At 39.3% G+C, this 24,690-nt stretch overlaps 1 protein-coding gene across 4 annotated transcripts in view; it reads right to left on the bottom strand.

The window, feature by feature from the left end:
• Positions 1-3,313: 3,313 nt before the first annotated feature.
• The window catches only part of LOC122758004 (rab GTPase-activating protein 1), a 58,292-nt gene continuing 36,915 nt past the window's right edge, over positions 3,314-24,690 (bottom strand). For 3 of the 4 annotated variants that reach the window (XM_044011782.1, XM_044011780.1, XM_044011784.1), the window contains 13 exons: positions 23,858-23,971; positions 21,861-21,935; positions 20,786-20,911; positions 20,502-20,645; positions 19,681-19,722; positions 19,231-19,359; positions 17,137-17,232; positions 15,823-15,933; positions 15,445-15,549; positions 14,030-14,113; positions 10,770-10,841; positions 7,105-7,305; positions 3,314-6,117 (listed from right to left, as the gene is read on the bottom strand). In XM_044011782.1, coding sequence (XP_043867717.1) covers positions 5,995-6,117; positions 7,105-7,305; positions 10,770-10,841; positions 14,030-14,113; positions 15,445-15,549; positions 15,823-15,933; positions 17,137-17,232; positions 19,231-19,359; positions 19,681-19,722; positions 20,502-20,645; positions 20,786-20,911; positions 21,861-21,935; positions 23,858-23,971 — 1,422 coding nt within the window. In that variant the 3' untranslated portion in view covers positions 3,314-5,994. The remainder of the gene's footprint in view (positions 6,118-7,104; positions 7,306-10,769; positions 10,842-14,029; positions 14,114-15,444; positions 15,550-15,822; positions 15,934-17,136; positions 17,233-19,230; positions 19,360-19,680; positions 19,723-20,501; positions 20,646-20,785; positions 20,912-21,860; positions 21,936-23,857; positions 23,972-24,690) is intronic. The other variant, XM_044011783.1, reaches the window with a different exon arrangement.

The following is a 24,690-nucleotide window of genomic DNA, read 5'->3' as shown; positions in this document are numbered from 1 at the left end:
CTCACACAGTCACAGCTGTGTCCCAATTAAGGGGCTGAATCCATTGTCAGGTGCGCTCGCGACAGGAAGCCAGTGAAGCAGGACCGCCCCCTGAGACAACACTTGGCTGTGATTGGATAATGGATAACGCTACCGGGGGCGGCGATAATTAGCGAATGAGATTATGGTGATATGTGGAGCCAGGGCAGATATTTTACACAGGCAATCTATTTTATTAAGTACTTTCACTGTAGTGACAGTTTTGTTTATTGTTATTTTTTTCCACTGTAAGCATGTTTAAAAATCTAATTTTAAGAATAAATGGTTTTGGTGCATTTACCAACTGAGGATGACTGGGATTTCATATATATATATACATAATATATAGAAAAAAAAATAAGATGAGTAATTATTTCTCTATGATTGTGGTAATGAGATGTGGCAGATAGAGGAAATGATGTAGTTCTTTCACTGAAAATAACCCTCAGGCTTAACTGTCTACAAAGATGACACTGATAGCTAAGTAATTGGATTCAACAGAGCAGGAATAAATGTCTTTACTCTAAAGAAGAAAAAGGAAAAAACAATGCAACAGCAATATTTATTGTAGAAAAACTTGAGTTGTAGAAGTTGAAATAATAAAAAAATTAATATTGCAACTACAATCCTAGTTTAAACAATTGAAAGTCATTCATCCATCCATTCACTACTGCTTTATCCTTCACATGCGCATCGTAGTGTTGTTGGCGCCAATCCCAGCTGACATGCGGCGGGGTCACACCCTGGACAGGTCACCAGTCCATCACAGGGCCACACATAGAGACAAACAACCATCACGCACGTGTACACATTATCAGAGAACTATCACATGAAAGAAGATGAAAGATGAACAGACCTTAAAATCAATATATACAAGGGCCAGTACACACAAAAAACAGTTTCAGGGAGAATCCATAGAAAAGCTTTGTATTGTTTTGGCTTTTTCTCGACAGGGAACAACAAGTATTTTGCAAAATATCATACTTTGGGAAATGATGATGATGTCATAGCCTCACGTCTCTCTCCTGCTCTTGCGTTTGCTGTCGTTGATCTTCATTGTCATATTCTCCTTCATGTGTTTGAAGTTTGTTTGGTCTGTTCACTTTATGATGACTTTTATTGTCTTTCTTTAGTTCCCTCTGTCTGTCTGTTTCTGTGATTGTGGAGATCTTAATGGATATTTATTTAAATAATTTTTTTAATGTATGTACTACAGCGTTTAAAGTCATTTTGGGGGTGTGAAGACATCAAAAACAGAAAATGGTTGTTTAGGGAAAGCTGTGTTTCTGTGTGGATGTGGCCTAAACATGGTGGCATCTGAAACCTGGCATTTAAAGGGTTAAAATCTTTAAAAATCCATTTGTTTTTGATATCAATAATTGAAAAAATCAGCTCGATGAAGGTAGAATACAATAATGTACCACATTTCTTTAACGCTTGCTTTTAAAAAGCACATTATTTGTGCTTAGCTGTACGAGTGTGACTAATATTAGCTCCAGCCCTAAGGGTTAACATGCTTCCTCAATCTCTGATGACACGTCGTGGTCATTATATGTCTTAATACGATAAACGTCTTACATATACCCCCTTTAAACATTAATAGTGACCTACATGTGCTTCATATTGTTCCACACCAGCAGCTGGAGCAGCGTGCCTTCAGTGTGTCAGTGGTTTGGGTGACAGGGAGTTCACGGGGTGGTTTGGAGGCTCTGTGGTCCAAATAGCTTCACACACACACACAGTTTCATCCCCTGACTCATAAATCACTCACTACTGAGCCGAACAGGCAACTGAAGACGTCTGTCCCATCAACATTCCAACTTCTGCACGTTACTCTGTTGCTGCCTGCGTGTCTTTATTTATAGCTCGGCGATGCAGGGGCAGAAAGAGGAGGAGGTGGGAGAGAAGTGTCAGGCTGATATGGTATAATGCTGATGCTTATTATTATCTGCGGCTGCTGCAGGTATACGGCCTTCCCGACTCCCTTCACGTGCAGCATGCTGCAGAGGAGACAGCCATCATCCTCACATCGGGCGATAATGTCACTGCGTTTATAAACGCTCCTGCATATTATACCCGGGGTTTGTGAGACCTCCTGCACACAGCATACATTCTCCACACTGAGGGCAGAAAATAGCTCGAGAGCAGACACAGATAAGAGCCCAGCCATACGTTACGAGAGATAGAAGTGGAGCCAAAGTAACAGAGATTTTCATGCAGCTCAGGGGGAAACGGCTTGTTCGAGAGGCTGATGATAGATAGATAGATAGAAAGAGGCTGTTTTCACACAACATAATTAGTCAGAAGGAATCAGGTTTGTTTTCATGTTCTCAGATGTCCAGAGAAGCGTTCCCTCAGGGTTCATTTTCAAGAAGTCTCATTATGACAACAGCCTGTGCTTCTTCTTCTTCTTCTTCTTCTTCTCATCTTTTTATTCCTCAGTTTTTGTTTCTCAGAGCTGGAGAGGAAACATTTTCTGCCTTTATAGAGAGGACAGCTTTGAACTCTGGAGACAGATGGAAACAAAAATACTAAATAAAAAATGCACGTAAAATGCTGCCGTGTTTCACCGGAGTATGTGAACAGACTTCAAAAATCGACGTCTTCTCCTTGAGTTTATGTCTAAAGTGTTGGGAGGAAATGAGATGATGTGAGGAAACAATAAGTTGCAGTAATGAATATTCCTACCTCACTCTGACATCTCATGGCAGGCTTGATCTGAAAGAAAAAGAAGAAAAAGCAGGATATCGTCATCAGAAAACAACTAAAAGAAATGGTTTGTTACCCTGAATAGAAATGCAGATTTTTATGGATTAAAGAAGTGGGGTATTTTTGGCAAATAAAAGTTCACTTTTTAGGAAAAGTCCAAAAAATGTTACATATAAGAAATAAGAAGATATACCTGTTGGTAAAAAGGCAAAAAAGAGAGAAATAGTAGAATGAATACCCTACTTTAACTGTTTCTCACAATTTAAATAACCGTGGATTTCTAAAGGGATTCTTTTTGTTCTCTGAGGTGATGGGAAATCTATAAAAAGTTGTGTTTCCACGGATCAAACATCAAACCACAAAATCTGTTTTTGGGTGTGAAATAAAGCTGAAAATCAATCACAATTAATGTTAACATGATCTTGTATCTCCCCTGTATTAAAGTTCTCTACTTTGATGTATGTGGGAAAAGTTCTCAAATGGCTTATCATTAAATGAATGAGAAATGAGAAATAATATAAAAGAAATATTTTTTTCTTGAACTTTTTGACTTGTTTGTCAAAAAAAGAAAAGAAACCAGAGATACTTCTGTGTTGATATCTTTATATTGAAATTCATGAAGTATACACAATGCATCCTACACTATTACAATTTCCACACACTGATAATGTTTGTTTCTGTTGTCGGATGATAAAGCTACATTTTGGCATTGAATTAAACCAAACAGCAGTGTGACATACGAGAAGCCTCGGAAACACAAAGTAAAACATTAAAAATGTAGACCGTGGGTTAAACTGTAGCACAGCAGCAGGTAGGTAGGTACAAGTAGGCAACATTAGTCATCGTTACGCAGTAGAAAATCATAAACAAAAAACTCAATATTCATTATTGTTATGGTTGTTATGTACAGCCCAGTGCCCTCAGAGGAATGGCCCCATGTGTTTCTCGCTTCTTTCTTTTTTTTTTGATCACATCAAACGTAGATTTCAGATTCCATGTAATTTAAAGTAATCATTTCCTTTAGGCTCGCAAAATATATACAAAAAAAAGTCTCCCCCTCAGTCTCACGAAGCATGAACAATATTGAAAATGTTGAACCCTCTTCGTCGTAAAGCCCACCATTTTGGTTTGACCTCACAAGACATAACAGTGAGAATCCAGCATGACTGACGGCGTAACGCAGACTTCAGGTGCACAGTTACACTTTCAGTCTTATATGTATATATATATATATATATTCTACAGTGGCCATTTCTATATTTAGTCCGGTTGAATTCTTCGTGGCACCGTGGCGTTTGAAATGTGTCGCCGGGACTTTTGCACCTCGCTGGTTTGGAAAAATAACATCAAAAACAATCAAATTCTTCAGACTTGCGAGTTTTCTGTCATCGTTTCAGTATCGTCTCAAAAATGACGACACAGGCGGAGGACACACTGTCCTCACTTTACCCACGATTGTGTCTCTGACCCAACCATCATGTGTGACCACGGGAACTGTACTCAAGAGTCTGGGTTCTCCCAAAAAGAAAGAACAGAAATTCAACAAGCTGTACAACACTTTTCCGTGTCCTTCCTTTAAGTTTTCAAACTTCTTTTTTTCTTCAAGCATCTCTCGTTGACAAGATATGCCGTTTCTTTTGTTACCAGCGAATGTTTCTGTGTAAAATTTAGCAGGATTTATCGGTGAACACAGGAAGAAAGAAAGAAAGACAACTTAACGGTCGCTATTTCTTTGTGTTTGTTTTAGACCCGCCTTTATATAAATATTAAGTGCATGTGGACCTTGTAATTCAGTGCTCGTGTGTAGTGGTAAAAATAAAAAAAAACACAACCTGTCTCACTGCTCCAACAAACTATCAAACATGGTCCTGCCAGTGACGGTCAGACACCACTGTGCAGCCGGGGGCCGAATGAGAGAGGTTGACTCTGTTAGTGTGTTGAAATACAACAGGATTTGCAGGTTTCTGTGTGTGTGTGTGTGTTGTGTTTTGCATTTTGACCTGTATTACAATCATTGCACCAGTCCGGGGTTCAACAATGTTCTCACGTACATACACATACTGAAAAAGGCATGCAGAGGTTGTCATGGTTTGGAGCTTTTTTAAGTTTCTTTGTGCTGTGAGATCCAAACCAAATAGAGAAAAAAAAACAAAAAAAAAAACAGAAAAACACCACCTCAAGCATGTTTTATGTCTGACAGCTTTTAACGTAAATTACAATTTTCATCTCCGTCAACCTTCGCATCAAAGGCGTCGTCAGCAACCTCCTCTTCAGCATCATTTATATATACATATTTAGACATTTAAGGGAAACTCGATGACCACGGGGAAATCTTACATCTTCCCTTAACATGCATTCACACAGTCATAACCTTTAGTGCTTTAACTTTATCTCGGACTCTCTCTCATATGCTTTCTTTCACTCAGCTTAAGAGTTATTTCAGTCGGTTATTAATGCAGTCGAACGTTGTTTTCCAGTCACGCACGTGAACACGTATGACACACAGAAAAGAAACAACATGTACTACTTACGAACGAACACACACACACACACACACACGCCCTCTTTACATAAGCACATTCATCGACATACATAGAAAAAAAAACCCAACAAAGTCATCGTTCAGCGTAAATTAGAAAAAGCTCAGTTCTGGAAAGGCGTCGTTCATCTCTCGTACCGAAAAAACCCCACGTTTTCGACAGGGACTGGTAGTTTTGTGCCAGTAGTTAAGAGGGGAGCATGCAGGAAAGCAAGGAGGGACGGAACGTTTGTCACGTCTGTCCCGTTAGGACAGCGACAGTCCCGATGTCCTACCTTCCTTCTGCTGGTCATTAACATCAGCAGTACAAAGACAGAAATCAATGAAGCATTTCTTTTCTTCTATTTTTCTTTGTTGAATGGTGGAAGCGCGTTGTTTTCTTCTGGGGACGATGATACCGCTCACTGTATGTTATCATATGTTTTTTCCAATCCCTTCTCGTCAGCACAGCAGGCTGGAGTCATTTGGGACGAAAGGTTATGAGGGAGATTAGCTCAGTAGGCGTGGTAACGGGGGAGACACACAATAAGTAAGTAACACAGTCTGTAGGTTTGTCATCGTCCTGGGTTTTAACAGTCAATGCTCAAAGTTAAAGTTATGACCCAGGGAGTTACGTTTTAAGGGTCCAGAGTTTTCAGTGTGAAGAGGAGCACTGAACTCCAGACGTGGTCTGGGGTAAAACCGGACACTGGATGGTCGTTTTTTTTGTGTGTGTTTTTTTTTCCAGATTAGGTGGTCTCTTTGCCCTGGGTCCCAGTGACGGTTTTGATGGAGCTGAGCGTTCGGTTGAACCAGGTCTTCTTGGCGGCCTGTACCTCGTTGAGGGCCAGACCCAAGTGGTGCTCCAGGTCCTGGATGGAGAAGAAAGAGAAGAACTCTGAACAGAGAGCGATGTGGGCCTTTCTATGGCTAATGGCCAAAATGTGATATTGGTAATTAAGGTTTACTCACAAAAACTGACACACAAAATGATAATAATAGATATTGATTCAACAAAAGTTCGACTGAACTCCTCAAAGTGTTCTTAGTTGCTCACGGTCTCCAGGTTTCCAGTGCATCACGGTTAAGTCTCCATCGAATAAACTGTAACTCCAATTATTTTCAAACTTACCAGCACATGACCACAGTTATACAGTATATGAAATGTATAAAATATCTATCAACTGTGTTTCAAACCTCTAACACTGCTAGACCTTAACGTAGCTTCAGGCACTGCCAACACTCAGCTGATAAACTAAATCTAGCTCCCCAACAATGTTCCAAATCTTATTAAAAAGCAAATTCTCCTTTCTTTATTTGTGGTTCCTCTGCCTGCTTCAGGAATTCTTGACTGTGGAGCTCTCCTGGCTTGATAAAGGCATTAATTGTTATGCAGGAGACACCACACCACTGAAATATTTTACATTTAACCAGGCAGCCTCAATATTAAGAAACTGATCTCTCCGACTGTCCCTCACTTAAACGACTGCACTGCCTGGAAGTGATTAAGTCTCAATTCATATTTCAAACCTCTGGCTTTTCTCGAGACGTCCGCATCCTCCTCCATGAAATTGTCTGTTACACTACTGAAGGCTCGTGAAGTGGTATTAAAAGTGCGACTGTAACAACGACAGACTCACTGCAAGCTGCGGCTGGAGGAGCTTACAAGTCGTGACTGAAGCAGAGAATGTGTGATTCAAGTTTTTTCTAACTAACTAACTAACTAACTAAGAACAAGCTACTCTGCCATTTAGACAGAGAATTCAATTTTGATGCGTCTGTGGCTACAGTGATAGATTTCAGACCAAACATACCACGGTCTTATTTCATATCCGGGCCAAAACTGTGTGTTCGTGTACCTGGATTTTGCACTCGGCCTCCACCAGCTGCAGTTTGGTCTGCGCCAGTTCAAGCTCCATCTCCCTCAGCTGGTTCTTCAGACTCTCCTTCTCCTCATCCATCTCCTCCGTCCCTCCAGCGGGCGCCGTGGTCACTGCGGCCCGCACGCGACCTTCTTTGTTGAAAAGGCTGCTGCACTTCTCACAACCTTCCACTTTGGACTAGAGGATGTGTGGGAAAGAAGAACAATGTTATGTTGGAAAGAAAACTATGGTAAGAAATCACATTTTTTATCCCTGTCTGACCTTACACACTCCTCTTTTTTTGGTGAAGCAATCAGCTTTTCAGTGCTGCCCCCTTTAAGCTGGGGGAGATTGAAAATAAAAAATAACAGAAAATGACGAGATGGGGGAGTAAAGGCACAGAGAGAGAGAGAGAGATAGAGAGAGAGAGAGAGAGAGAGGGAGAGAGACAGAGAAAGACAGACTTCAGATAAAGGCACAAAGAAAGATGTCAGATTAAATAAAAAGCGAACACAACGTACTATTATGTGCTTTGTTTGGAGAGTGAGGAAATGCTGATTTGAAGCAAGCATGTAAGAATAAAGTGCAATAAAAAGAAGTCAAAGTGTAATTTTTGGCACAGAGCATTACACTGATGATATATCAAGCAGTGATTTAATCTATTAAAAAAAAAAAAGGTAATACGAGGATGAACCAGCATGACAAAAATCTACAACTATTTCATTCCTAAATATGTGGTGTGTAAATATTTGCAGCCGCAGAGAGAAATTAACTGGTAGGAGAATGTGAACCTGAACCAGCTCCTCTCTTGATTCATGGCCACAACCCTTTTAGTCAAGTGCTCTTCTACGTGATGAGCTATTACTGGGAACAGAGACGCGACAGAAGAAAAACACTGGGAGCAAAGCCACGCAACTTCACCAAAATGAAAAGTGTGTTTTTAAGTCCAAGTATAGAAGCAGGAACGCTTTGTTTGTTAGTTGTGAAAAAATGAATCTTAATTAACTGTAGAATAACCATATATAGAAATGACTGTAGAAGAAAATAAATCAATGCTACGTTGTTCTGCTGGGTAAAGTTAATGTCTGGCTCATAAAATGGAACAAAACATAAAATACTGAACATCCTATATTGAACTGAGTGTCACAAACATCAATGACCTGTTAAATTTTACAACGACAGCGCTGTTGTTGACTGCGTATATGAGTGGCACTAACAAATAACACTGCCTACAAACCTTAACAGTCAGAGTTTGTGTGCCTTTTGCTATTGACTACATAATGTCAGTTCCCTTAGAATGAATATTTCATGACACTATTGCGTTTCCTTTTCGATCAAACTGTCAACAGGGTTTAGAGGTAAAACAGCAATTACACATTTTTCAATGCAACACTGCAGAAGTGGATCAGAATATTAAAGAAATAGCAGAGAGGGAACCTAAGTTCACTTTAAAAAAGTTTTAAAGAACACGTGCAGTATCTTTTATAACTTTATAATAAACACTGTTGGAATTTACTTACTTACAACATAGTGTACAGTAGGGGTGTCAAACATACGGCCCGGGGGCCAGAACCGGCCCGCGGCAGGGTCCAATCCGGCCCACGGGATGAATTTGTTAAAATTTCACACTACGATTACAATCTAAACGTAATGTCAAATACAATATTTTTCTCATCCAGATACCTGTGACTAAATGCTGTGCCTTTTTAGATCCAGTGTGATGTGTAAATAGTACATTTGTGCACGATATTGTTGAAATTGCACTTATATTTCTCAAGAAATTTCATGTTTTGTAAAAATATCGTTCATTAAATGTAAAACAAAGGAGAAAAAAAGCAAGGAGTTCTTGTTGTTCATAAGTTATTATGCTATTATTTTACTATTTTTACTGGTCCGGCCCTCTTGAGATCAAATTGTGCTGTATGTGGCCCCTGAACAAAAATGAGTTTGACACCCCTGGTGTACAGTATATTCACTCCACTGCACAGACAGACAGACAGACAGACAGATAGACCTTGGCACATGCTTTTCAGGACTTGTCCTTGGCTTGGTGAATGTTTAGTGAGCCTTTTCAAGAGTCTATGGGCAGCTCTGACAGAGCTTCCAGCCAATGTGGCCTTGTTCCCAACTACAGCCTGTAGACACAAACAGTTCACGAGCCAAGTGTGCAAGTGTTGGAGCTGAGACATCTGGCCCAGCGCCCCTTTGCCTACCTCCTCATTCTCCTCATGTCCAAAAGTCAAAACAACAATTACTTAGAATACTTGCATTTGTGCATTTAAGGCTCTGCAGTCTGACACTGGCTAAGACAGCCGTGACCAGGCTTTCTGAAATCCACAGATATCATGTGTGATAATTATTACTACTACCTACTTTGTAGGGTATTTTTGGGATACTTTTAAAGTCATAAAGCCAATTAAATTAGAGAGGCATTAGAGATAATACTGACAAAAATGATGCAGTCAAACTCCCGTTAGAGGGTGGCACCAGGTCTCTGACAATGTATAATTTTGACTTCACCAGGGACAGAACTCAGGATGATGACAGTTTATATTTATATTTACAGTGCTGTGCAAAGGTCTTTGGTCAATTACACGTCTTAAGACTTTATTCAAACACATACAGGAAACATATATGCAGCAAATAACAAATTTGTCAGGAAACAGTTTCTCGAGGTTGAAATATCAAGTATTTAGTGTGACCTACTCTTACACTCAAACACAAACACGTCTCTGGTTCTCTTAAACTGGGAGTGGAAGCTTAACTAATGTTACTGGCATCTGTGTTTGTCGACAAATATCTGTTATACATTTATCATATATATATATATATATATATATATATATATATATATACATATACATATATATATATATATATATATATATATATATATATATATATATATATATATATATATATATATACATATATATATACACACACACATATATATATATACATATACATATATATATATACACATGTATATATTGAAAATAATTGAGCATTTACACTCACGTTGTATGACTTAAACTCCCTTGCGGTTATATAATAAGACCAATCCAAATACCAGTGATGACAGAATTTAACAGACATAATAACAACAAGGCTGGCAGTGCCCTGAGACTTTTGCACAATACTGAATATCCGTTACATCATCTTAAGTCCAATATGTTAGACAAAACACACGTGCATAATGACACATGACAGGCAGCAATAAGCTCTGTCAGTCATCCTTAGAGCTGCACTTATATCATTAATTTTTCAAATAGAAAGTGTGTAGAAACGACACACACCCACACACATACACACACTGTATTATATTTCCACGTTTGTTGATCAGCAGCCTAATTATGTAATTATGATCCACTTACAATGCCTGGCTGTTAAACTACAGCATTATGTTTGAGGGCATGCAGCTGTGTGTGTGTATGTGTGCGAACTTGTATTTGTTGCCTCTTTAGGACCTGGTATATACTCTGACATTGTCAGGACCAGTAGTCCTCGTGGACACCAAAACCTGGTCCTCATTTCTAAGGTTCGTTTTGGAATAATGCTTTGTTAAGACCGTGTACATGAATGGAAGTCAATGCCGTGTCCTAAGATGTCCAAACCTGTGTGTGTGTGTGTGTGTAAGTGGGAAAGAAAAAGAGACTCACTCTGATTTTCTCCAGCTCTCCTCTTGTGGCGGTCTGTTGTTTCTCCAGCCTCTCGCTCAGCTGGGAGCAGATCTATAGGAACCGCAGTTGAGAGATTGGGGTTGAGCTACACGTTTTCTACTCAATCAACAACTCATCCAAACTCTTTCGTATCAATCAGTCATTTTGACATGTCTGCACAGCTTGTACCTTCTACCTTGGAAAGAGGTAGTGCTCTGTTGGTTACTAAAAACAAGGAATGGCCAAAACCTACTATTATGTGGTCAGCGTGCATTAGTACTTGATTTAAACCAAACTCTGGCCCATGCAAATATGAGCAGACATCAGAGAAGGAGTGCGTTGTGCAGTTCAGTTGATTCAGCTAACGATTTCTGCGTCTCCAGACTGAACATAACAGCGTGTGCACTGCTCGGTATTTTCCATTCCCAACTCTGTTTGTGGCACATTTAGTGTCTCTGGAGGAGACTTGATCCTCTTAACTTTTTAAGTCCATTAGTAAATGTCATAATGTCATGTCCTGTTTTTCCAAGAGGGTTCACAGCATGCACATACATTACTTTTTTTTTCTTTTTAATGACTCAAAGGCACATGTATAATTTATGTTTTCATTTTACTTGCGTCTTGCGATTCATCTTTATGCAACCAACGTTGTTTTCATGGCTACCACTTCTGGCATAGGTCAAACTTAGTGCAGTGTCTTGGTGATTTCCACATGGAATAACATGTGCTGTAGATAATGCATTGCTTACTTGCTTGCACACACATCTAGTCTCCTTTTTCTCCTCTTTCTCATCAATCTATAGCCGTAACCCACAGCAACAACCATCAGTGACACACACACACACAGCTACTGCTTACAGAGATCAATGTGAGTCATCCTAACGGGTACTTGGGTCATCACATCTCTCTCTCTCTGTTCCTGTTTTTCTGCAGCATATACTGTACATCTCTTTATCATCCTCCCTTTGAGATGAATCCATACACCTCTATCTGTGTATCTGTAGCCAAGAAGACGTCCATCATTCTCCTCCTACATGTCTTTTATCTTTTTTCGGCGGTCATCGTCTCCTTCATTAGCCCTCGAGTGCATTTACTGTACCCACCTCGCTACTTTTCCTGCAACGCGACTGATCCGTTATCCCTCTTGATGTTGCAGCTGTCTCCTGCTCTTTCATTGTCTGTTTTTTAGCCTTGTGTTCCTCCACAACATGTCCCCCACACAGAGAATAGGCATTTTAATCTCCTTTGTGCTTGACACGGCAGTGTCACATTAATAATAAACTAATTTCCATCTTAGTTTTCATGTTTTTTCATACTGTGTTTTTCCATAAACAATTTTAAGTCTTGACTTTAAAACAATTCCACTGAATAATTCATCACTTGTGGCCGTCACTTTAATGCCTGGGGCCTGTTCTCTTGATAATTGAATATTGTATATGGTGCAACCTGCTAGAAAAGGGTCAACTGGAAGACTTTAATTATTCATCATATGTAACATTACATACACACTCACTGTATCCCCTTAAGGGTCACAGGAGAAGCTGGAGACAGCTGACATAGGGCAAAAAAGCTGGGTACACCCTGGAGAGGTCACAGTCACAAGGACAATATACAGTCATTCACTGTCGCATTTACATGAGTGGTGAGTTTAAAGTCTCCAATTATCCTAATCCCTAATCTGCAAATCTTAAAACTGTGGGAGGAAATACCGGGAGAAAACCAACACACACACACACAGGGAGAACAAACTCCACATTGAAACGACCTCAGAGAGAAACACCTTCAGGTGAAGGAGATATCAATTTTGGTTTGTTGGTCTAACTGGGATCTGTAGCAGTGACCTTCTCGCTTCCACTGTGTTACAGTACAAAGCTTAGAAGTAGAAGCAGACATGTCGAAGTGCTGTCCAGGGACAAAATATTTTGAAACTCTATACAACCCTGAAAGAACCTTAGAGAGAGAGAGATGGGGGGGGGGAGAAAGTGTTGGCACATGTTGCTGCTACCTGGCAATGACCCAGCGAGCTTGATTGCATCTACAGAGGCTCTGCTCCTACAACAGAGATGTTAAAGCACCACTGAACACTGGTTTCGCTGTCCGTTTGAACAAGAGGGGTAATTGGCAAAATGAATGATTTTTTTCTGGCTTTAATTCCCAAGAAAGAAAGTTGGCCGCTCACAGACAGTGACACAGAAAAAACTATATTTCAAGAGTAATAAAAGCTATCTAGGTTAAAATCAAGGTACGGTATTTTTTTTGGGATTCTTCATATTGTCAATCCCAGTGGATTGAAATCTCCTGTCCTCTCTCTGTTTGCTCTCGCACACACAAAGACTTTCTGTTTTTTTGCCTCTCTCTTCATCCATCACCCCCCCTTCCTCTCTGACACAAAACTATTTTTGAAGAAGCCCCATTTTCACACTTAGCTCTGCTCTACTCAGCACAGCTCTCAGCTCTCAGCTTTCACCCATAACAGGTGCAAAAACACACATCCATCAAACCACCCCTCTCTCCTCTATGATGGCTCTTGTCACCGTTTTTTTAGATCTGCTGTCAATTTCACTCTTCTGCTAATACCTTTCGACTACGGCGAAGTTCAGGTTTGTTTCTAAATGAGTTCTCTCTTGCTATTTCTGTCCCTCAAAGGAGCAATAGGAGCTGGCTTGTTGCACATATTCTCTGTGCTGATGGTAATAGTACGTGATCTGTATGGGTTTATATTTAAGCATAATGTGACAAGATGAGATCTGAAAAAATCCCCAGAAGAGGAACATGGAGACAGGAACTCAAAATATGCACATGAGATCAGCAATCAAAGGGGTCAACTCCGACAAGAGTTCACAAAATAAAGACATCTGTAATGAAAACAGTACGCTTTATATTATTTTTATATATTTTCATCTCGTCTTGTCAAAGCAATGGCTTGATCAAGCCCTAGATATGAAAGGAGGTGCTCATGACTCACTCCTCAAACATCAACGATAATTTCAAGACGAGGAAAAACTAAAACAAACCAAAATAGACCAAACTGCCCTCTAACTAACATCACTCAAAATGGAATTAAATGTAGTTTTGAAACAAAAGTCTTCAGACTATCTAGCAGTCCAGGATTAAAATAGAGTTGTATTCAATTTCACCTGTATTCATTTTATTATATTTTACGTATGTTGGAATTACCCGTTGGTTTTGAAAAGCATGTTATGAAGATGTAACATCTCAGTATCAATTATGTAGTCACAGTTCAAGTTCAAAGTCCATACCTGTTTATATTCTCCAATAATGGAGCCGTTCTTCTTAATCTCCGACTCAGACTTATCGAGCTCTCGCCGGCACATCTCCTTCAGCTGTAAACAAACACACACACACAAAGACATAGAAAAGTCAGTATATGTTGGAGGGCAAAGACAGGAGCATCGCCACTCCACACCCAGACTCCAGAGACCGTGCGACTGCCATGAAATGTAAAGAAGACACAGAAATGTATTGGCAGACGAGAAGCTTAGGGCAAAGTCACCTTCTATACAACCTGAATGCAAGAACATACATCAATCACACCTACAACTACATACTCGAGAAGACAGGAGGCATTTGAAGGACACTGGACACACATGGGAACAGGGTCAGCAGCTCTGTCCTCTGCTATTAGGTGGAAAATTAACATCAAAGATGAAACGACATCCTCTGACCTTGAATGTTTGACTGTCTGTGTTCTTAGTAGATGAAGCCCTGCATAAGCTTGACATAGCACTGACATAGGCTTTTTTTTTAAACCATATGGAAATGGTGAGCACAGACGCGGACGATTCTGAATTGATTCACAAATGTCCAAATTTGATTACACGTCACTATAACTGTTCACTTTATCACCGACGACCGGAGGCTAATATCACATGTGCTACAAACAAGAGCAATGAATGAAGGAGAGCCACACGGGTGCTAATGAAGCTGAGCTGTTAAACTTATTGCACGTAAAAGCGTGATTTATTTTGTCTTCTTGTGATTCAAGATGTTGCAGTTGTAACTTTCCAGTTTACACATTTCATTTAGTTTAATAAAAGATAATGGAAATGAATTCAACTCTAAGTGGCGAGTGATCACAAAGTGAGACGAAGGCTTTCAAAAGACTGACTGAAAATGCATCAAGACGAATCAATTCAAGATGCATCGATAATCATTTTTTAATAGAATCACGGCCCCTGAATAGTAATCGAATCATGAGGCACCTAAAGACGCCCACCCCGAAGATGAGGACAGAGGAACAAATGTGGAAGACAGTATGATCTGTTCTTTTGGCTTAGTAAAATATAAATGCCATCCTTGTTTTAAAGAGCGATATCGTAGAATGTTCTCATGTTTTCCTATTTAACAGCACAGCAGGTGAATGTTCAAATGTATTGACAATGTACTGATAAAAACAATAAAATCAGCGGTCGCAGTGTGTGTTTGTTTGGAATGAAGAACCGCAGACAAAATAATGCACTCTGACTATGATCCAGAGCTTCTTTTGTCTCATACCAGTGAGCTGCAATAGTGCTGACACTATCACTGCATTCCCTTGAACGTGCAACCCTATAAACCACATGAGGTTTAAAGTGAACCATACATTATATATGAACTAAGTCCATATAAATGGACCCGGTTTGGACGTTAGCAAAAGTGTCCTGTCGGCTCTAACCTGTGCAGACTCTTCCTCCAGTCGCCTCTTCTCGTCCTCAGAATCCACCAGTTTCTGTTTGGTCAGCAGCAACTCTTTGTTCAGGGCATCTGCCTTTTCCTCAGCCTGACAAACACACAAACACACACATATAATTCTATATAATTACACCGCTAATATAATTCTGAGATAGTGTAAAAATCACAGTTCAGTTAAACAGAGGCTACGTCTGTGTGTTGCACAAACACGCTGTCCCTGTTGCGGTTCTTGCACAATTGCTGCCATATGAACGACACACTTGCCCGTCATGTGTCTTTTTACGGCAGCAACAAGTCAGATTTTTTTGAAAACATGGTTCCTCACAAAATATTTCACAAGCATTCTGTCTCTTTGGCTTACATTGTCAAGGTCTTTGCGTAGCGCTATCTTGCTGCTGACTAGTTCATGTGCCAGGTCGTCATTCTCCTGCTCCAGGCGCATGTTAGCCTCCTGCAAACGCCGATTCTCCCGCTGGGAACAAGGAGAGAGGGAGAGGGAGAGAGATGAGAGGAAGAAGAGTAAATAGAAAGAAAATAAAAGAAAAGACAGGGAGAGAGAGAGAGAGAGAGAGAGAGAGAGACAAGAATATACAATGAAGGGACAGTGAAACAGAAGAGTATACGAACAGAGAAAAGTGAAGAGACGCAAAAGAGGAAGGACAGTGACGAGACGGGAGTTAATCATGAAGTTGCAAATGAATGTCTTCCTGCCTCTAAAGTCATGCAACACTACTGAACGAGACGGTGACAGAGAACGTTAACCGTCCTCAGGTGAGAGTGTAATTACGTAGTAACCGTTGCTTCTGTAATGTTTAACTGGGCTACATAATTAAAAGCCACAGAGAACACGCAACAAAAAACACTGTGAGGTTTTTCCAGAGGTGACAAGCTCAGATACACATATTATGAAATATTGAATTTCATCTACTTCTTTAACTTAATAAAAGAAGATTGGGCAACACTTTTCAAACCTATGTTGACATCTATCTTGCACAACATTCTCTTTTCGGGACAACGCTGTGTCCTGCTTATTCTCCACTGATAAATGTGTAAGCTACAACTGGATGACTGATGTAAAGTGATGCTGAAAAGAAATTGAATAATGAACACTTTACGACACACTTTCAACATAAATGTCTTAGCATCTTCACATAATTATAAAGATGACTGAACCAATCATGCTGTCGTTTAAGAGAAAAATAAAATGCTGCATGCTCGCTGGGAGCATTTTTAAGAGCAAAACAAAGGGAGTTCAGTCACTGTGACTAATGATGTTGTACTGTATACAACGAACCCATTTCCATTGAGATGATGTATGATATGTACAATTATTTGTTTTTTTTCCCATTTGGTGCCATGCAGTTTGTCATGTCAACATCTACAAAAAAAGAGATTTATTGTGAAAATGGTGGTTGAGTTCACACATTCATATGCAGAATCTCTCATGTAAGGAAAGTGAACACTGTATTTAAAACAATAACATGATTATATTTGTTAAACAGTGTCAGAGTAGTGTGGTCAAATCCATATTTTGGAGGCTTTTACTTCACTTTGAAATATTGCTGACAGACTTGGCGCAACTAAATGTTTGTGCTCTTGTCAGACAAACCAGTATTTTAACAATTTGAGATGCTCATGGATGCATAAATATAGCATGGGTGCATGATGAATCTACCTCATATCTCTCAATTGGGGCCTCCTGCTGCTCCTGCTGCTCTCTGATGGTGTGATACTCCTTCTCGAACTTCTTCAGCTTCTTCTGGCTGATCTGCTGGGCAACACAAATATGATGAGTAATCCCATTTTTTTCCCCCTGGACTGTGGCATATATTTCACATGCAGTGATGACTGCTTAATGACTGCCTAAATTTTTTTGATAGAAAGCTACTAAAATACATTCATGTATTTTGAATGTATAAGGATGCAACACCGTGTATCAGCGCCATCTTTAATGGTCTACTTTAATGTGGATATAGTGTTTTGCAGGAGGAAGTTTCTGCAGGCGAACAGCAAATCTAGATTTCAGTGGCTCGTTCTTCATCATCTTGTTTAACGCTCAGTGCAGATAATCCCGGTTCAGTGCGGCACCTCCATCACATCAGCAGCAAAACAGTCACCCATTTAAAAAAACACCCACTGTCACACATTCATCCCTACAGCTGCACTTTGCACACACAGTGCATTAAGGCAGCCTCATTAACAGGCCTTTCAGTAAACAACCTCTGCCTTACACTGGCTTCTTGTAAGAAAAACAGTTACCATACAATGATTACTATGTGCCCGATTTTAAACACGGAAGAGAAAAGCAGCAATGCCTCTATCCACAAAAACATCATTGTGTCATTCTGAACAGAATACATATACATGTCCTTATGCAGTCGTTTTTGCATATCATGGCATTATGTCAAAAGGAATGCAGAGTAGAAGGCAAAATAGGAGTGACCCAAATCTCATTTAAGGGTTCTTCTCTCTTGTTTTCACCTAAAAACTATGAAAATTGTAATGACCTTTGACCATAATTACACAGTGGAGGTTTTGCACTTTCTTCCCCTGACACTCATTACTATTATCACAAATCAAATATACAAATATATATAGTATACCCAAGCCACCACACTTTTCTGCCCCTTATTAGAGACTGGGTGAATTTATTTTTCCTGATATCACAGTTTTTACTGTGATATACTGAGGATAACGGAGCAGGAGAGGAGGAACTCATCACCTCAAGGGTTAAGAACCTGCATGTTCTGCCTTAGCCTCTGGTTTATTAATAACATGTATAACAACAAATCAATGTCACTAATGTAGCTGTCTGTCAGTCTGTGCATGCACTCTCAGGTAGGCGGATTTAAAATGATCAGTCCTTTGAATAAAGCAGCTGCCAAACCAAAAAAGATTTGTGGATCAATCAGTATCATGAGTCCCTGAGGTTAGCATTAATCAGCAGACAGTAAATCCTACTGTAGTGACAATACCCAAGCTTCAGATTAGCATACCTCCAGTCAAATTTAAATTCCAGCTACAATATGACTTCTTGGAATCATTTTCTCTTGTAAAGTCATGCAGTAAATAGAGGTGCCATGTGCTTCTATGTGACCATTACAGCCTGTGCAAAGTGTAGCATGTGATTTATGTGATTTTTGGGTTGTATCGGATTTGTACATTTTTAAAAAAGCATTGCCTGAATATATCATTTATTTCAGTTAAGGGATTCATTTGAAAGACTTTATTTCAGAAAAATGAAAAAGTGATGACTCCACATTATGAAACTGACTTGTTTTGCTCTGCTGGAGCATCTAAAACTCTTCTTTTTCTGGTGGACTCCTTTACAGAGTATAGGTTCATAAATATCTCTCTGCCCAAAGTTAACTTCAAAGTCAAGCCCTCTTAACTAGGCCAGACTATTCAAAACAGGTCAGGACACAGGTGTTGGTGTCGGGGTGTCAGTGTATCCGTGTGTGTTTGTGTGTGTGTGTTTGTGTGAGGCATCTTTTAAGTCTGGTCAACAGTGGCCCCTACTGGTACTCAAGTATATCTTATTTCTAACTATTAGTCTTTATGTTTGTATCAATATTTCTAGACTATTTACTGTGCGAAAGCAAGAATCAATTACTAGTTATTCTTCGTATTCACACTGAATATAAAGACATTAAAAACACTATTAGGTTTGACAAAAAAGGTGAATCTGAATTTTCAGATGTAAATATGACACATATAACAGGTTGACCCACTGAGATTCTAATACATATATATTATCCTTCACAATTACCTTCATACTACAGGCCAGCTCCATCAGTTTCTTTGCGTTTTCCTCAGAACGGTACCGCTTAGGAACTGGAACACGAAAGAACTTGAGCGCACCCTCAAAGTCTGTTTGGATCAGATCGTCTTTTGATGTCTGAGTGGAGAAGAAAAAAAGCACACGGAGAAGAATAAGGCACACATTTATCTGGGACAGAGAAGTAGAGAGAAAGAGAGAGAGAAAGCAAACATATTATCATTTATTCATGTTTGTTAGAATTAACTATACATAGCATAATACAGGGAGGAATCAACTTGAGTCAAAAATTGACTGAAGTGTATCGTCAACAAAAACATGTGCTAATTCTACATGTATGTCCATCAACACACATGTAAAAATTGTGTTTCTCTATCTACTCAGAGTTCTAGTAGAAAAGTTGCATGTATGTGTGTTTAATTTTGGGGGTTGCCAGCTTACCTTCAGAAGTGCAAGAGCGACATTGAAGATCACACTGATGCCCTGAAGTGAAGAAAAGAAGAAACGCATTCAGAATATATTTAGGATTCAAAGAAATGTTGAAGTTTGTGTAAAAGAAAAGAAATACAACAATGTAACAAAATGATCATTTATTAAACATAAATATCATAGCTGCATACACTTTTTTTCTTGCTGTAGATTATCACATAGTGCCATCACACTTCATGGGTGGACATTTAGATTGATGAACAAGGATTTTGCCTTGGTTTGGACCATGATGTTGAAAATGTTTAGTCCTCATTTTGTGAACAGTTTCCCAGCACTAGCTGCTGTACATCATTTCAGCATTAGAGTGTCATTCATCTCTATAGACAGTAATTGCATTATTCTGATGATTCATGGAACATTGTCTTTGACTCAAAGTTTTTGTTCTCAGCAGAAAAGTGATTTTTTTCGGTCCTTTAAACTCATTTTTTTTGGACCATAAGGAAATTCTTCAGGAACTCTTCTTTTATTTCATCTGTTCACTCCAGACTTCATTATTTCAACTTCTGGGTGCTTGCAGTGCTTGGATTTTCTGTAGCAAACACATAGCTCTCAACTGCAATAGAGGCATCAAAAAGAAAGTCTGAAGAAACAGGATGTGTGTTGAGTCTAGAGTATGAAAATAGGGGTTGCTGCAGGTACAATTACATTTTAGTTTTACCATTTTTGAAATACATTTATCAATTTGAAATATAAGAAAATAAATAACTTAATTGAATAATGTCTGAACACAATAGAGAGATTGGGGATCTGTATATGAGATCTTCATTACCAACCTCACACAGTAGCAGGTCAATGATATGGAAGACCATGTAGAGAGGAAACTTGGCTGTAAAGAGGGTGAGGAACCACTGGGAGGCGTACATGTGAGCCTCCAGACCCACATTCAGAAAATGGCTGTAAAGGTCTGGTATATATTCCTATGAAAGACAGAGAGAAAGAAGATGACAAAGACAATTATTTGGACAGGGAAAAAAACTGAAGGGAGGTAATTAACAGAAAAAAAGAATAAGCAGGGGCAACCACTGCTATGACATTTTAAATCTACAAAAACACAAACCTGCATGAGTCTCTCCAGTTGGAAGAATTTGCAATGCAGATCTTCAAAGTTCTGCTTGAAAAGGTCCCTGAGCCCATAATGAAACATGATCTTGACCAGCACACTGAAAGCCTGCTCCTCTGGCATCTAGAGAAGACCAAGACATTCAGTCGTCAGTCCCTAATTTCAATTCAAATTCAAGATGGTTGCAAGTTTTTAACTCACAAACCTATACGCTGTGGGTCAAATATTAAGAACAGGATCAACTTCATATGACAAACTTGAACCCAATCTAATTTCACTAAACACATACACAACAAATCTAAGATCTAATACTTTTCTGAATAAATAAATACAGTAATTTAACTTGATTTCTCAGCACATCTTATCCTTTGTCTACAAACTTCTGAGAAGGCATTGACACAGCTCCTCCACTAGGTGGGAGTGTTGACATGTCTCTAGACTGCAGGAGTGTCTGAAAGCATGAAGGATGGACAGGACACAGCTTTTCTTTATCCATATAAAATGTCAATAGCACAGAAAATGTGACCTTCCATCTTGCATCTCTCTGCTTGAGTGCCTCGTCTGCTAAAATGACTACGTAGGAGAGGCTGAAAGACATTCAGAAGGGGGCAGAGCAATTCTCAGCTCTCCAGCCTTGAGACTTTCAGATATATTTCATAGTGTGCACTTTGATTTGTTGTCTTAGCAATGTTATAATGACCATAGAGGATAATTTTTTCTCAGTCACTGTATTAGAACACATCCAGAAAACACTATCTGAAACCTGGAGTGGACACCTAATTAAAGTTATAGGTACAAACCTGTGTTTGTGCAACTATTTCATGTTGAAAAATATCTGCTGTGAAAAAAGGTCCATTACTCCAGGTTTATTCAAGAACCAACTTTCAGTCACATCATTCCAACCCAAATGCCAAAGATCACAGAATTTGACAGACATGAACACAACAAAGCTTCTGTTGCCCTGAGACTTTTGCACAGTAACTGCAGATCTGTCAAATGAAAACCAGACATTTCCTCCACAGTCTCGAAATTGAAAAAGCTTTGCGGGAACCAAGCTGATCCGTGAACTCACGTGCAGCAGCAGCACAGCAGCCAAGAAGGACTGTCCCTGGCAGTAGCCAATCTCCTCGTCGTAAACAGAGTAAGCCTGAGAAGAGGGAGCCACAGAAAGAAGTGAATTCAAAAACTGACGAGGGAAATAAAACGATGTTAAATTATTGTATAAAAGTTCAAACCGTTGTCTTGTTGCAGCCTGTAATTGACACATGACTAAAGCTCCATTTGTCAGTCAAGTAGCTGATTATTTGACCTCTGTTACTCCAGCCTGCAGCTAGGACTTGGGTTATTTGTGTCCTCCAAAATACAATACATGGTATTGTATAATAAATGGGCATTATTTCCACAACATGAGCTAGTACCGAGAACTAGGGACTTTCCCCAGGAATTATGTACTGTATGCTTCTACCAAAGAAACTACAACATAAATGGAAGTACGTTTACTGTTGCTATCGTTTTTGTTGTGTGTTGCCGTTTCCTGGTGACCACTACTGTGACATCCCCGTGTTTAAATGGTCCAAACACAGTTTCATAATGATTTAATGAGCCTCCATAGTTAACACTTGTTAATAATAATATTTAAAAAGACGTCTGACATGGTGGCTTTTTTTTAAAAAACCTTCGGGTGTGCATGCAGTTAACTGTATGGTGGCTACACAGCCTTCATACTGTCGTTCCAGCTCTGACGTAGAAGTGTTGTTGAAGAGCCGTGATTGAAGCTTTCTCAAGAAGAGTACTTGAATTATGTTGTACAAGCCGCTGAGAGCCATGTCTGGTCATTTTTGCTTTTATTCAAACACTTGACTTTTCTTGAAAAAGGCCAGTTACTGGAATTATAATAACAGTGAAGGAAGACATAGATAAAGAGAGGAACTGAAGTGGGGAGGGGGTGATATCACAGAGAATAAAGACTGAATATGATATAGAGGAAAAAGGAAAGGGGTTGGAGAAGCATGGCGATATAATAAGTGTATGAAGATGGGTTGAGAGACTTGTACTATAGTGGCCAACTGAGCTACACATACAAATAATTAGTACAAGTCAAACAATGTGTTGATCAGTTCACACACAGAGTGCAGGAGGGAGGGCTCACTGAATTATTCACACACACCTGAGGACGTGCTTGTCTGGGACGAGATGGATGACCTCGTCTGAATTATACATAATGAATTAATTGAAAATGTGGGGGGGGAGAAAAAAGGTGTGAACATGTTGCAGCCAGGCTATTCCCATGGGACTAGTATAGAATGGAAAGTTGGTATATTTCAATTGTATATGCACGTTTAATTTCATATGAAAGAAAAAAAAGAAGAAGTACTTCGGTGGACTTGTGTGTATGTGTGACCGCTCAATAAGAAACTTATTTGGCCGGCAGTTATGAACTCCCTGAACCACCCTGAAACAGAGAGGCTGATTCATTAATTAGTGAACTTTTCATTTTAATGTAACACTCTCTAACTATTGCTCCATAAACTTTATTACATTAACTGTAAATGAAATCATTGACTGAGCACTTACACTGTATTGTAAGTAACCATGTGATTCAATTCCAAATGCAGATTATTATTATTAGTAGTAAAGATCACCACTGATAGCATCTGGTAATATGACCTCACTTGTATGCCTTGAGGATTTGAACCACAGCAATCCTGAGATTATAAAGACGCTCTAATGAAGTTTTACCTTCTTAAAACAACAATTTAAAGATATAATATGTATGATATTTCTGTAATTAAAATATCTTAAATCAACGAGATGTATCTCTTTTGTTGAGTAGTGTGTTTGGTTATAACCTTTATTTAAACTCGGAAATATAGTGAAAAATACACATGATAAAATGGCTAAAGCATGTCTAATCCCCTTTAAAACCACAGAAATCTGTATTTCTATTCAAGGATTGTTTCATTACGGTTGCCATTATGGCTGCTTCTCATCATCAAAATTGTTATTGTTTTAACTGTGAGACCCCTAGTGGCAGAAATTACCTACTGCGTGTTGAAACTAACATCCCACCTTGCAGATCTTGTAGAGGGAGTCTTGTCCGTCTCCTCCAGTGTCTTTGAAGTAGTCGTGAGCTGGGAACGTCCTGTTAATGTCTCTGGTGATGGCACTGTCCTGAGGCGACTCCTAACAATGAGACAAAAGAGGACAGAGAGAGAAAGGTCAAGGTGGAAGTGGAAGAAGAAAATAAACTGTGATAAACAAAAGGAGACTGTCGATGAAAAGTCACCAAGATGTTTTCAATTTCAAGTGCGATGATGCCTCAAGCACTGCTGAGATTTACAGTACGGAGTAAGAGGAAGTAGCGGTGGCACAGTGGTTTTGTCTCCCACAATGCAGACTCTACATGTCTCTCACTTACCAAATGTCCATCCTATATCCTTTCTTCACCATTTTTCTTTGACAAAAGGTGGTAAAAATTCTCATAAGGATACAAAGACAGCCTCAGTCACTCCTACAAGAAACAGGTGGCAACAGATTTTTCGCTCGAAGCCCACACCAAAAAAAGCAATGTGTGTAAATAAAATGTAGGCAATCTAACTGTTGTTGAGACACTGGAGTGTGTACAGAATCGTTCGACTAAAGGAGAACAAAAAGGAGAGCAATAAAGTTGATGAAATGAGACAAAATTGTCCATGGACAGGATTAAAACCACAGAATTAAAGGCAGGCAGAATTAAAACCATAACTGTATTCAGTGCACTGGGACAGCATAGTTCTGTGGGATACCCCTCCAATGTGATGAAAGAGAAATGCCACACACACATTTATATACATGCACTCAAGTGGATCAATAAAAACTCCAAACTAGCATTGCTTCTCAATGATTAATCACACTTCATTTCA

Source organism: Solea senegalensis, linkage group LG21 (genome assembly GCF_019176455.1).
Source record: "Solea senegalensis isolate Sse05_10M linkage group LG21, IFAPA_SoseM_1, whole genome shotgun sequence".
In the NCBI taxonomy this organism is placed as follows: Eukaryota; Metazoa; Chordata; class Actinopteri; order Pleuronectiformes; family Soleidae; genus Solea; species Solea senegalensis.
The sequence above is the reverse complement of the archived record's forward strand: the minus strand, read 5'-3'. Positions and strand labels throughout refer to the sequence as shown.